This window comes from Drosophila suzukii, chromosome 2L, assembly GCF_043229965.1.
Source record: "Drosophila suzukii chromosome 2L, CBGP_Dsuzu_IsoJpt1.0, whole genome shotgun sequence".
In the NCBI taxonomy this organism is placed as follows: Eukaryota; Metazoa; Arthropoda; class Insecta; order Diptera; family Drosophilidae; genus Drosophila; species Drosophila suzukii.
This window is the reverse complement of record NC_092080.1, coordinates 1,803,441-1,816,694: the sequence shown is the minus strand read 5'-3', so window position 1 is coordinate 1,816,694 and position 13,254 is coordinate 1,803,441. Positions and strand designations below refer to the sequence as shown.

General features: G+C 41.5%; 2 protein-coding genes across 3 annotated transcripts; one reads left to right on the top strand and one right to left on the bottom strand.

Moving 5' to 3' along the window:
• Nucleotides 1-1,164: 1,164 nt before the first annotated feature.
• On the top strand, nt 1,165-9,935 carry Reph (Regulator of eph expression). Of its 2 annotated transcripts, none has more exons than XM_017089745.4 (4): nt 1,165-1,352; nt 5,758-5,845; nt 6,158-6,489; nt 6,889-9,935. In XM_017089745.4, the coding sequence occupies exons 2-4, from the start codon at nt 5,836-5,838 to the stop codon at nt 7,567-7,569; spliced, it is 1,023 nt and encodes a 340-aa protein (XP_016945234.2). In that variant the 5' UTR covers nt 1,165-1,352; nt 5,758-5,835; the 3' UTR covers nt 7,570-9,935. The 2 variants fall into 2 exon arrangements, with proteins under 2 accessions (XP_016945234.2, XP_016945233.2); XM_017089744.4 differs by lacking the exon at nt 1,165-1,352 and adding an exon at nt 4,391-5,443.
• A 241-nt stretch (nt 9,936-10,176) lies between these two features.
• Nucleotides 10,177-12,970, bottom strand: LOC108004969 (uncharacterized). Its single transcript, XM_017068076.4, has 4 exons — nt 12,834-12,970; nt 12,116-12,766; nt 10,767-11,712; nt 10,177-10,707 (listed from the first exon to the last, which is right to left on the bottom strand). The coding sequence occupies exons 1-4, from the start codon at nt 12,873-12,875 to the stop codon at nt 10,196-10,198; spliced, it is 2,151 nt and encodes a 716-aa protein (XP_016923565.2). The 5' UTR covers nt 12,876-12,970; the 3' UTR covers nt 10,177-10,195.
• Nucleotides 12,971-13,254: the final 284 nt, after the last annotated feature.

Sequence of the window (13,254 nt, the reverse complement as noted above, 5' to 3'; positions counted from 1 at the left end):
GAGTTTACACTGGTCGGCATAAGTATTTTGACAAAACAAAAGTTTGAACTTACTTATTGTGAACTTTTGGCATCAATGGAAAGATAATTTAAATGCCGTTTGAATGATACAATACATTTCTTAACCGATTCAGTATTTATTGAAAAGGACGAATTTGTATAAATCTACTGGTCATCTTTATATTAATATATAAGAAAATAAAAACTAAATATTTGAATATCAACGTATTTTTCACCTTTTATTTTCCATCGACTTATAGTGATTCGTGTCTTCGCTATATGTAAATCCCGTGTAAAATTGTATATATGAACAATGTGTGTTTCATTTTTGTATTTAGTAGCACAGAATTTTATTAGATTTAATTTTCGTTTAGTTTTCACCCCCGATTCAATTTAAAGTCGCCCTTTTCAGTGTTCATTTGTGAACCCTGATATATAAAGAGGTATGTAAAATATCTACTTTCAGCCAGAAAAATGTATTTAGATTATTTACTTTTTCCTAAAAATATCGATATGTTGATATTTTATATATTTTTATCATCCTCAAAACTAAATAGATAGTTGCTGACAGTTCCGCCAAATCTTTGAATCATTTAACAGGGCGGGCCAAATTTGTGTGAACAATTTTAAGGTTCTACTTTCACCCGCTATATGTAAGGCCAAACTTTAAACTAAAATTGTATAGGTTCCCTTTTGGTCGATCTAAGTGTATCACTCATACGTACTGTTGCACTTTGTAAAATTGGTATTTTAATCCTTATGGCGTAGATTAGTTATTTGTCTGTATTTTTTATACCATCTCAAACGAAATCAATATGTTGACAAGGTTAGAAATGGTAGACTAAATTTGGAATAAATTCATACGGACATACGTGTCGTATGCGTAATTTTTAAGGTAACTCTAATTTTGTCGTTGAAAATAAAAGAATTCCTTGTGTTATAAAAATAATAAACTACTGGATTTAAAGCTGAAAAACAGAGAATGGTGGGAAAAAGTCTGAGCTGTCCGCACTGGCGAGTTTGTGGGGGTTAAGGGAGGGGAAAGTGAGGGGAAAGTGAGAGTCAGAGAGAGTGCGCGTGCTCGCTCTTCTCTTTCAGCGCTTGTTTAGTCAATTCTCCAAAAAACGCGTCGCGTGCTGTTTAATTTCTGTAGTAAGCGCCATTCATCGTTTTTCACTCGCCGTCGCTGGTCCGTTTTTCCGCTGGTTTTCCTGCATTTCCGCAACCAAAAAAAAACAAAAAAAAACAAGCAACTAATAACTAAGAAAATAAACAATTTTGTGATTAAACAAAGGGAAAACCAATAGCCAAAGAGGGAGACGGAGATAAGCAGGGAGAGAGCGAGCGAATCAAGTAAGTTTTCTACTCTGTGCGAGAGAGAGAGGGTCCTGCTGAAGTTGCAAGTGCTAAATTTAGAACTCAAGCTGAAGGCTGCACCACCAGCACCACCGCCCCACCCCCTTTCCACCCACCACCCACCTACGTCAGACGCTCTCTCTCCAGCGAGCGGAAAAGAGACGGAGAGTGCCTTCGCGCGTGTGTGTGTGGTATGAATGGAACAAAAGTACTTGGTCTTGCGGGGGAGCGAGACAGCGAATGTGTGTGCGTGTATTTGTGGCACGTAGACTCGTAGTAAAATTTTCCGCGTAAAATTGAAAGCAAATTGAAAAGCTCACGAGGGAGTTTGCAAAAAGTGCCAAAAGTGAAGAGAAAAAATTCCAAAAATTAGTTAAAAGATACATAAGTAACAACAAATAAAAATTCCAGTAGCTTCATACATAGTTAAATATTTAGTAAAAAGATAACACATTGAAAACAAAAATTATTACATACCTTAAAATTATTTTTTTATTGAAGAATACTACCAAATAAAATCAAATTTTTAGAAAGAAAGTTCATGATTTAAAAATAATTGAAACTTTTTGGTCTTTGACAACTTTAAAAAAAAATGGTATTTCTACCAAACATGTTATTAACGAAAGTAAATCTAGCAAAATTTTTAAAGCAACAAAATTTGGAAAAAATAAAATAAATTTTCAGATATCTGCCTTGAGCAACCGAAAAACCAGTTCGTGCGTAGTTTTCCATGTCATGTTTTCCACATTCGGTGGCGAAAAGCGGCTGCAATTTCCCATATCATCGTTGCAACGACTTTCGCACGCTTCGTTTTATTTCACTTCTTTGCCACGGCCCTCCCCTCACTTTTTCCTCTTCCATTTCTCCTCACCCCTTTCTCTTCACCTCTCCTTTTTGCTGCCACACGTTACAACCCATAGACATAGACATAGGAATAGGTGTAGGAACCTGCCCGCTCCAGCTGCTTCTTGTGCCGTCTAAGGGAAGGTGCGAGACGAAATTGTAGGCCAAACAAATTTTAAAAGTTTATAAATGTAAATTTATAGTTAAAGGATTCACAATAGTTGGCAAATAAAAGGGATTTTCAATTCACAGTCCCCATTAAACATCAACCCTCTATACGCGTAAACGCAGGATCTTTTCCTCACATAGCCGGATTCAACCCATGCCCACTTGACAAAGGGAGCTGGCTTGCCGGTGACTGAAGACTTGAAGTCATCCTCAAATTCGTAGATTCCAAGCCAGTAAAAAATATCTCTATTGAGTTGAGTTGTGATTAAGGTCCACTCCTGTTCGTTTTTAATAACGGCTAGATTTCCTCCCATCGTACGACAGGTGCTCATCGATTCTTGCCAAGTTTTCGTGACATTGTGTTCAATATAGAAATGTCTTAGTCCTAACAGCTGAAAAAATGGTGGAATGATTTCTTTTGCCTCCGGCTCAACAGAAAATGTTCGGCTGCTAGGGAAATCCTTTATGGTTGCCAATTGTCCTTCCATTGCGTTCCTTACTGTGGTTATCAGCTGATCTTGCATACTGTCTATTTTCGTATCCAATTTTCTCTGTTGTCCTACGATAGACTCCAAGGTTGTTTTTTGATTCTCCATCCTTACGTTGATATTTCTTAGGCCGTCAAACAGGGGCCTGAGTGCGGACATGCAAAAGGCTCCGCATTGTTGAGGTGCGTCCTTAAGTACACAAACCGATCCTGAGACTTGCAGGGGCTCTCTGGGGCTCTTCCACTTTGAGTTACTTGACTCCAAAGACGATGCTATTTGTAACAGTGATTCCATTCGGTTGTCCAAGCTTAGCTTTAATTTCGAAATATTATCAAGCAGAGTGGCCCCAGATCCTGGGACCTCGGAGTCAACGGGAGATCCATAAACATCCGATACAATTATTAAGTACAACATATAACTGGTTAACTTAAGCATTATTTGTGTGTATACCCAGCGATAGTCAGAAATAAACTGAATCCCATTTCGGCTTTTAAAAGAACCCTTCAATTCCGCTACAAAGTTTTGAATTAAACGATAAGGTTGGTGCCAGTCTCTAACAGGCTCTGATAAAGAAACATAACTATGCTTATATATTGTCTCAAATTTGTCTTTTTCCATTTAAAAAATTACAGTTTGGGTAAATTTCGATAATAAACTAAATTCCGAACTAGTCTTTATCAAATTGCTACAATTCGCCCCTACACTTTTGTTCGGCACCTTCTCCAACATTGTTGGAGGCACGAGTTGAGCGCGCATGTACAAAAGCGAGCAGCATTACGACAGGCCCCCCACGCCCCCCAATTTTCCATGGGCGCCCACACGGGCATAGCATCCAAGTAGTAAGTGCACTTTGTGAGTGCGGCCAGGGTTGCCAGACAAACGCAGTTTTGCGCAATTGTTGGGTGGGAATGGGCGAGGAATTCAATGAATGGGAAAACAACCTGCACACAAAAGAAAATCAGCCGAAAGAAATTTGCAGGGGGAATGTTAATTTGGCACAGCTAATTACTACACGCCGATTATCCACAATCAATTATTGTGTTCAACTTTTGCAATTAAACAAGACTTACATTGTTGTGTAATACGATCGGGGCTCAAATGCAGTCGACTGACTTGTAATTTATGGATTTCGTTTTAAACATTTATCGTTTAAAATTACATGATTTAAAAACCCAAACCTTAGAACTATTCTACAACTAAAATCTTGAAAATTATCTAAGACTGCCAAACTTTTTTTTTAAACAAAAATTAAAATGTTTTTTGTATAGATTTCAAATCAACATTTTTTATCATGGAAGTCCCCTGCGTGTCTCCCCATTTACCTGGTAACCCTGGAACTGCAAGTGAGAAGTGAATCGTGGGTTGCACGCAGTGGAGAATTGGTCGGGGAATGGGGTTGGTGGTCTCTCTCCAGCGCCAGCGCAGAGATTTTCAGAGACGTTGGAGACAACAGTGTTGCCTTGCCACATTGTGGACGCAATGGGTTTTCAGTTGGAGCGCAACGTTAGCCGGTGACGGGCGGTGAGCTATATGCGATATATACCCGATATATACCCGATACACACAGTAACACCGTAGTAACCAGCAAAGTCAGCAGGCGTAGGCGGATTCGAAGCCGTTGCACAACTGCATTTCGACAGGAAAAACAATAAGTCGTCGAAGAAGAGTACCCAATCTGATCCCAAAGAGTGTTTAAAAACCAATTTTCGATGGGTTAAAAGGCCAAAAAGAGCAGAACTTAACCCTTTGGTGGTGCGGTGTGCGCCTGGTTTTTTTTATTTGCGAATTTCGCGTCGTCTGGTTTCCGTTCCCGTGGCCGTGCCAAAAAAAAATCGATAATTCCGTGCTGTATAAGTTACGGCGAAAGGTGTCCGTTCGGGATTTGAGTTCGGGTGTTTTGAGTACTACGCGGAAGGACCAAGTGTGCGCGAAAGAGATTGTTGGAAAGAGAGATTGCCACTCACAATACAAAACTCAAACCTACAAATTCAAAGTTCGAAAACCTACATCTGTTGTAACCGGTTAAAAAATTGAAACATTTTGAAAAACATTTAAAACAATCTAAAATCCCTAGTGTTAAGAGAACTATCTAACCGCTGCGGTTACTCGTTAACTACGGATTTACAACCAAAGAGAGAGAGAGAGAGAACGTAAATTGCATTTTTGCACAAAAGGGAAGCGCCGCTTACACTTTACACGCGCGTAAAGAGAGCGGAGAGAGAAGAATCGCAAAACGAAGCAGCGCGTAAAAATAACAAACAAAAATACATGCGGAGGCGTATAAATAGAAACGGCGTGCAAGGCGCAACGGCAAAAAGTCAGTAGTATGTAGTAATAGTAGTAGGAACAGAAGGAGAAGCGGAAGGAGGAGAAGAATAACGTCGACCGCGACGCCGACTGCGACTGCGGCGTCGTAGTAAGTTTTCTCCTCTGTGTGTGTGTGTGCGCTGCGTGGGTGCATCGTTGTCGCAGTGTGCGTGCGGCATGTGAAGCGAATAAAGGCCAAAGCAGAAAATCATGATAAAGTTTGTCAGGCAGAAAAATCGAGAAAACACACTAAGGGCATCCAAAACTTTTATGCGTAAAAAGGTGTGGGTTTAACATTTTTTTTTTAAATTGAATTTTTTTACTTTTTATTACTAAACATATTATGCGACTGTTTTTAAAAAATTTCAAAAAAGTATTATTTTCATAATATAATAGATCGCAAATATGTAAGAGAAACATCACTTTGAATATTTCGAAAGTGAGAACAAGTTTTCAAAGTTTTACCTTTTTAGAAAAAATTTCTAGTTTTGTATAATTTATTCTGTTTTACTTGCTTGTATATTTGAGAAAAATAATTCTTAACTTAGTTATTGTTAATTTATTTAACAGCAAAAATTCCTCTTTTTCTCCCGCAGCGTGAATCGAATGACTCTGGCACAGAATCTGATGGTGAACTCCTCGATGTGGAAAACCAACGTCACTTAGACGTGGAAATGGAAACTAGTAAGTGCCAAACAACAAGTACCGGTTTTGATGACAAATTTTGAAACTATTTCTAAACTGAAATTATCACGCTTTTGGTTCGTGGAAATACCATTTACATTTAAAAAAAAAGATTTTTTTGGCCTTTGTTCGGCATTTAAATGTTGTAATGTTTTTTCTGTATTATTTCTGTTAAGAGATAAACTCTTAAACACTATTGAACTCCTAAACTTAAAAAAGGACAATGTTTCTGTATTGCTTTGATAGGTGTTGATTAAATCAAAAAGTTTATAGATCCATATTAATATCATCCATCTCCATCCTATCACTCAGGTGTTGCTGGCCAAAAACAAATCGCTCCTGAAATGATGTGTCACCAGCAGACGTCGTCATCCTGTGCCCATCTCATGTACGACCAGCACAGTTCCGAGGAGGAGTTGGAGGTGATCAACGGGCCGTCCTCGCAGGCGGGACAGCATCCCGGCGGAACGGCGGCCACGGGCTCCTCGTGCGCCTCCCGAATCTCGAACCGCGGATGCACTTCCTCGCTGGACACGGAGGCGCCCTACGAGGAGCGGGCCACCACCTCCAACTCCAAGCGCTCCAGCTCCACGTTGATGGTGGAGAACCGCAAGCGATCGCTGGCCCACAGCTCCGACGACGAGGTGGGTTCTGGTGGGATTGTCGGACGGATTCTCAACTATGAAAAGGATTTTAGATTCATTTAGATAAATTCACCATGGTGAACCATTACCATACCTTTTTATGAACCTCTACATTCCTAGATGATGATGTGGATTTTTTTTGCAATTCTTAGATAAAATCTATTAAAAAGTTTGATGTGTAAGGACGTCGTATTGAAATGAGGAATGAGTTCCTAATAGATTTCTGTGTGATGAGGTATACATTTTCCAAAACCCTAGCGTTTTTAGTTCGGCTATTCATTAATTTAACCAATAAATATCTTCCAAAAAAATTTAATTTCTTTAAGTCCATGAAGATTGAGAATCTGTCCCACTTTGTATGAAATATTTTTTAATGCAGATGTTTTCATCCCACGACAGTTGCGCAACTCGCTGGAGCCGATCTTGACGCCCGTGAATTTTCGCACATCGCCGCCATTGGAGGCATTCAAGCCAAATCGTAGCCATATGATGTTCCGCTCCACAACGCCACTGATATTATCGGAGGCCCGATGTGGCATCGAAAATATTAAATTATGTGATAATAGTGTAAACGAGGAGAATGGCGACAACGGCGGTGGCGGCAATGGCAGCAAGTGTGCCAAGATTGGTGTGGCAGGCGCCACCGGAACCGGAAACGGTGGCAACGAGAACGAACCGAGTGTGATCAAGGCGTGCAGCAGCTCGCTGAAGATGAGCAACAGCAGCCATCACATCTACCAGCCGCAGCCAAAGTACAGTTTCCACTACAACAGCTCGCGGAGCAGTCCGGCCAGCACCACCGGACTGGACATGGAGGTGCGATCGGTCAGTCCGCCGGCGAAACTGTTCCACTGCGCCATATCGCCCAGGCGGCGACCCAGCAACAATGCCACAACAATATCACCACCATCATCCGCATCTGCATCTGCATCTGCATCAGCCGCCTCAACAACAACGACACACAATGCTGCCAATTCCGCCGGAAATGCGGCCAACGTCACCGCCGTCGCCACCCAGAGACTGCAGCGACCGCACCGGCCGTGTTTAGATTTTGATAAGATGCAGCAGGTTAGTCTCTAATGCTAACACCAGAGCAGCCGGAGAAGTCGGAAGATCCGGAATTCGCGGGAATAGGACGAGCAGATGGATGGTCAGTGGAAACGGGGGGCAAATCAAAGACTTTTTATACGAACCAAACTGAACCTGTACTCGGCGGACAGCCTAGGGGTTAGTAGGAGACCTCGGCTTCAGCAGCAGCAGCAGCAACAGATTCGAGATTCAGATTCAGACAGCAGAGGAAAATATCATCAAATCAAATTATATAAATCTAAAGGTAATTCAAATTTTAACGCAAACCAACAAAACCAAGAGAAACCTAAAATTTACAATAGATGCAGCTATTTTTTCACAATTTTAAACTGAAAAACTGTAAACAAACAAACACTGTAATGCGCAGGGGGATCGAATCGAAAGTTGATGCAAAAACAATAGATTTAAAGAAGCTCCGGTGTGTAAAGATGATCGAAATTGATAGCGAGGGGGTGTAAAGAAAGTCGTATGCTAGCCGTACGACAGAAAGGATCACAAAGATGATTAAAAATAATCTTAAGGAAAAGCTCTGGGTGTAATGATTTAGATGATAAAAGGCCAGCCAGTGGAAACTGTGAACTGTAAATATTGTATTTGTGTGGGATAAACCAAAAAACTTTTGAAGAATTGGCATGCCATCGATGGGGAGAAACCGAAGAAGCGGAGTAGAATGTATTTTAATTTTTTTAAAAATCCGACGAAAAACACTTGTGGTGATGTGGCAGAAGACTCAAAACTTGAAAAAGAGAAGATTATATTTCTATAAAATGAAGGAAAGCTGGAAAAAACGTGAGCGGCCAGAGGGAAAGCGGGAAATTGGAGGGAAAATAGTGTGGCAAACACTTGGGACGCAGAAATAGCAACAGCAACAATGTGAAGCAACAATAGCAACTGAAATAATATAAAACAAGCAAAAACCTTTTGTATGAGAAACGGGGAGCCGAAAGAAGAACTGTCGCAGCGACAGGTGAAAAACAGTTAAATTATGTGTTTAATGTACAACATAAAATAGCGAGCTATTTTATAAACAATATTCAATTTATCCACAATTAAGAGAAACGACAAACAACAAAACCAAAAAGCTGCCATCAAGATTCATGCATACGATTAAAGGTTTAGTTCTGGGCTCGGGATCCAAGCTGAATAGAAAAATTGTATTTTTACTAGCTTGAATACCGAGCCCTACCAATATGATTGATTGATTGATGAAGACTACTAAACAATTGGGAAATGTTTGCCAGCTCATATGTGTATTAGTCAAGCATAGTTATTGCCTTTCTTTGTCAAGTAAATGAAGAAACAAAACGAAAACGAATCATCGCAGCAAGTAAACCCATATTCAATTCAATAAAAAACCAAATGATACGAAAAAAAACTAAAAATCAGTAAATGTGTGCAACCATAGCAAAGCAAAAGTAAACAAAACGTACATTTTTAAGTAAAAACCAAACAATGATGCAAAGTCAGTGTAATGCTAATTTTAAATCGTATTTACTAGCGGAAGGCAGGCAAAATTTCAGTTTCCTCCAAAAGTAGGCAACAGTTTTGATAACCATGCTAATTTTTTCAATAACCATCTCATCCCACTAAAAACGTTTCACGCCCCACAAAACCACACCAGAGACACTCGACACATTCAACCTACCAAAACAGCATAATCCACACCACCAAGACACCAAGAATATTTATGATAAAGCGGGGGATCGATGGACCGAAGTTAGGATCAGGCTGGGAGAGGCGAAGTGCAGATATGATACTGATACTAGGAATGCAGTTTTCGTAATTTTTAATTAATTAAACAGAAATCGAAACAGAAACAAAATCGAGGAGAGATCGAACAGATGAATTATATTATATATGTGTAACAAACGGGAGAATCGGAAGATATCATGGACTGAGCGTAAATTAAAGCGTGGAAAAGATAGGAAGCTGGTGAAGCAACCATTACTAGGATTTTAGTTTGTAGGCTCTAAAGCGATGGAAATTACTGTGAGAACGGCTAACAAACACACAAATCTATGGAATGTATGGCTGCGGGGCGTTTATGTTGAATATTTTTGAGAAACGAAACAAAAACCATAAAAAAAGAGGAAAACAAATTATGTTGTAAACAAAGAATACAAAGATTTCATTGCGTTTCGGGCCCGCTGACAGGCGCCCAAACACTTGTGTTGTACATAGTTACATAATTAATAACAAAATATATTTAATATATACTTACTCATTAAAAATTAAGTCGACGAACGGTACAAGTGCAAAAAGAGAAAGAAGAAAAACAAATTTGAGAAAAAACGAATGAAAGAAGATGACAAGACGAAAACATGAAAATTAATAAAGAAATGCTCTGCAATAGAAAAGGTGGAAATGTTTTTTAATTTAGAACATGGGTATAAGAATAACTGTCCAAATATCTTTTTGAACTTAAAGATTTATTACCCCTAAACTTGAGTCTCAAATATTTACATTATCCTTTTCTTTATTTTATAAATACAAGCATGTAGCTTTTCGTTCCCTACTCACTAAATTCGAGCTCCTATTTACATAGACAGATTGTACAAAAATGCGTACAACGGATAAATAACCTATCTTACTCCGAAGAAACCTTGGCACAGCATGGCTATAAGCCCAGGATTTCCTGCCCATTTTGGTCGCGCATGGCGTCAGACTTATTGTGTTGGATGTTGGCGGCCACCTTGTCATCCCCTTCGACTGGCACTAGATTGTTGTTGCCAGCTGCCTTCTTCTTTTTGACTTTCTCCGCAGGTGCCTGGTTAGTTCTGCCCGGATCGTGGATCCGTGAATGCCGCTTGAGATCCCCTGATACCCGGAACTTCTTCTCGCAGATGGAGCACTCGTATGGCCGCTCCCCAGTGTGCACTTTAATGTGGCTGAGGAGGTATGAGCTGGCCCGGAAGGTTTTGTCGCAGTGCTGGCAGGCGTAGTTCAGTTCCCTGGTGTGGATTCTACGGTGCAAAACCAGGGAGTATCTCCTAGAGAAGCTCTTTCCGCAAAACTCACACATGTGAGCTTTGATGTCACTGTGGCGCGATATGATGTGGTACTTTAGGTCGCCCCACTGCCGGAACTTAAAGTCGCACTTCTCGCATTTAAAAGGTTTTACGCCGGAATCTGTGATTAAGGATCAAGGGTAAGTTGGTAATCTCTGACAAATTTCAAACTAGACTCACGTGTCCTTTCGTGCGCCTTCAGGGCGCTCTGTGTGTAGAAGGATCTCTCGCAGCTGTCGCACTTGTGGGATCTCTGCTGGTTGTGCGTGTACTGATGGTACTTGAGGGCATTGTACGAGTTGAAGTCCCTGTTGCACTTGTCGCAGAAGTGCTTTCTCCTCGTCTTGCTCAGCGTGTCCTCGGATAAACTCGAGTCCATGCCCTCCATCGAGAAGCTTTCGTTGTGCTCCTCAGTCTCCGGATCTCCATCTTCGAAGGGCGAAGCTGGTCGGCTGTCCGTCATATCATCCTCTTCCAGTTTGAAGGCTTCATTTATCTCTAGTGGAGATCTGCGCAGCTGTTCGATGGAGGAATTGGGTGGAGGAACAGAGGGAGGCGGTGGCGTCTGACAGGCTGGTGGAGCAACCAACAGGTTTTGCTGCTCATTTGATTCCCCTGCTTTTGACAGAGATTTCTCCATTTTGGAATCAATCTGAGGTTGTTCCTTTTCGGGACTAAGGAAGTCCAAAGCCAAGTGCTCGCTTTCATGGGGATTCTCTTTCAGCAGTGGAGTGGCCTGTTCTGCAGAAGCTGGCGGCGGCTCTCCCGGCAGCAGGAGAGCCGGAAAAGTGATGTCTCTGAAGTTGTTGTTGAACCAAGGAGCCGTCATTCCGCTGGAGGTTAGTTCAAGGTCCACTAGCTCATCGCAAGTGTCCTCTATCGAAACCTTGTCCACCACATTCCGAATGCCCTCGAGCATGTCCTCCGTATCGCTGAACTCCACATCGTCGACTACGGGCACAGAATTCGGTGTGCTATTGGTGTTGACCACCACGGGACTCAATTTGTCCATGTTGACACCCACGTTAGCCACATCGTCGACGTGGTGAGTGATGTTGTGGAAGTTCTCAAAGTTCAGCTGCACGTCATGAAAAACCTGGTCCAGTTTGGCCTGCTCTTGTTGCATCTTTGGGAAAACAAAATATTATAAGTCTATTAAAAATCTTAAAAAGAATCTAGAAAATACTAATAGGACTATCAAATACGTGTTACTTAGCTAAATGGAGCAAAGGGAGATGGAGATATACAAGCAACCAAGCGAGATTGCAAGCGCCATTTTCCCGCGATTTTAATATATGGTAATGTGGGCGGCAGACAGACCTAAGCGTTATGGGCGTTAGAGTGGGCAGTGCAAACTTTTTTTTAGGTCAATCGATAGGTACTGACATGACAAGTACATTTCAGTTAAAATTCTATTTTCTAGCACATCAAATGTAGGAGCCACAGTTTTGGGCGGATTGTGGGCGTTAGAGTAGTTTTTAGTGACCTATTTTGTATGGTTTTTAATTCTGCTAGAGCCCTAGGCTAACCTTATCCTGGGCAGACAATCCGCACATGTCCAGAGGCTCCTTTTGCTGCTGCTGCTGGGGATCCTGAACCACCAGGCGTTGCTCCAGAACGGTGGGTTCGTAGTGCTGCTTGAGATGGGCAAAGAAGTCCAACTGGGTGTGCACCGCATAGCCGCAGATTTCGCAGGAGTACGAGGGAGCCACGTCCTGGACGTGCTTGTGCTGGTGATGGTGCTCCAGGTCGGCGTCTATGTTGCCCTTGAGCTTCCGCGAAATGCGTTTCTTGTGGGGCAAAACCTTTCGGGCATTCGCATTGCAGGATGTGTTGTTGTGGGCATACAGGAGGTCCTCGTCCTCGTGAAGACCCGTGGACACGTCGATGGGAACGGTGGGCTCGATGGCCAGGGCTGGAAATGTGGGCTGGGCATCCTGCTGGTGGTGGTTGGGCACAACATCGTTTTCCGGCGACGACTTGTTCACAAATTGAAAGATGGTATTGTGGAAGTTTAGTTCCGGCGTAAGCGATTCCTTTTCCACGTAGCCCACTCCGTTTTCGGAGTTCCCGGAACTGGGATTCGTGCTCAGATTGGTGGGCCCCTCTGATTTGTAGGTGTGATCGATGAGATCCATAATGAAATGGTTCGGATTCATTAGCTCCGTAGCCAGCAGCGTCTGTTTTTCGGTTGAAAGTCCGTTAAGTGTCATGTTTTAACTCAATGTTTCATTATACTCCACTTACGTGGTCGATGAACTGCTGGGTGTCCACTTCCTTGCGCTCCATTTTGCCTGATTTTCACTTGAATTCATTAAATATAATATAATATGAAATGTTTTCACCTAAATGTACTACCTCAATCAGCTGTTGGCAGTGTGACCCCTCTGGTTTTTAGTAGAGGTGTTCTATCGATTTTCTCACAAAAAAACATCGATACAACCTTGATGTTAAAAAGTCTGATCCTTGCACGACGGCGCAATTTAATCTTAACCAAAAATTAAAAATGGAAGGCAAAACCAAAAACAGTTGCAGAAGGTTGGTGCAGATGAAAAAGAACGTCTGGTCCAAACCTTATCCAAGTTGTCCATTATTGTTAAACTTGACTTACAGTGCACAAAGCCGTTTTACAGTGTGACCGTTCAATCTTCACTTTCAAATAATTAAA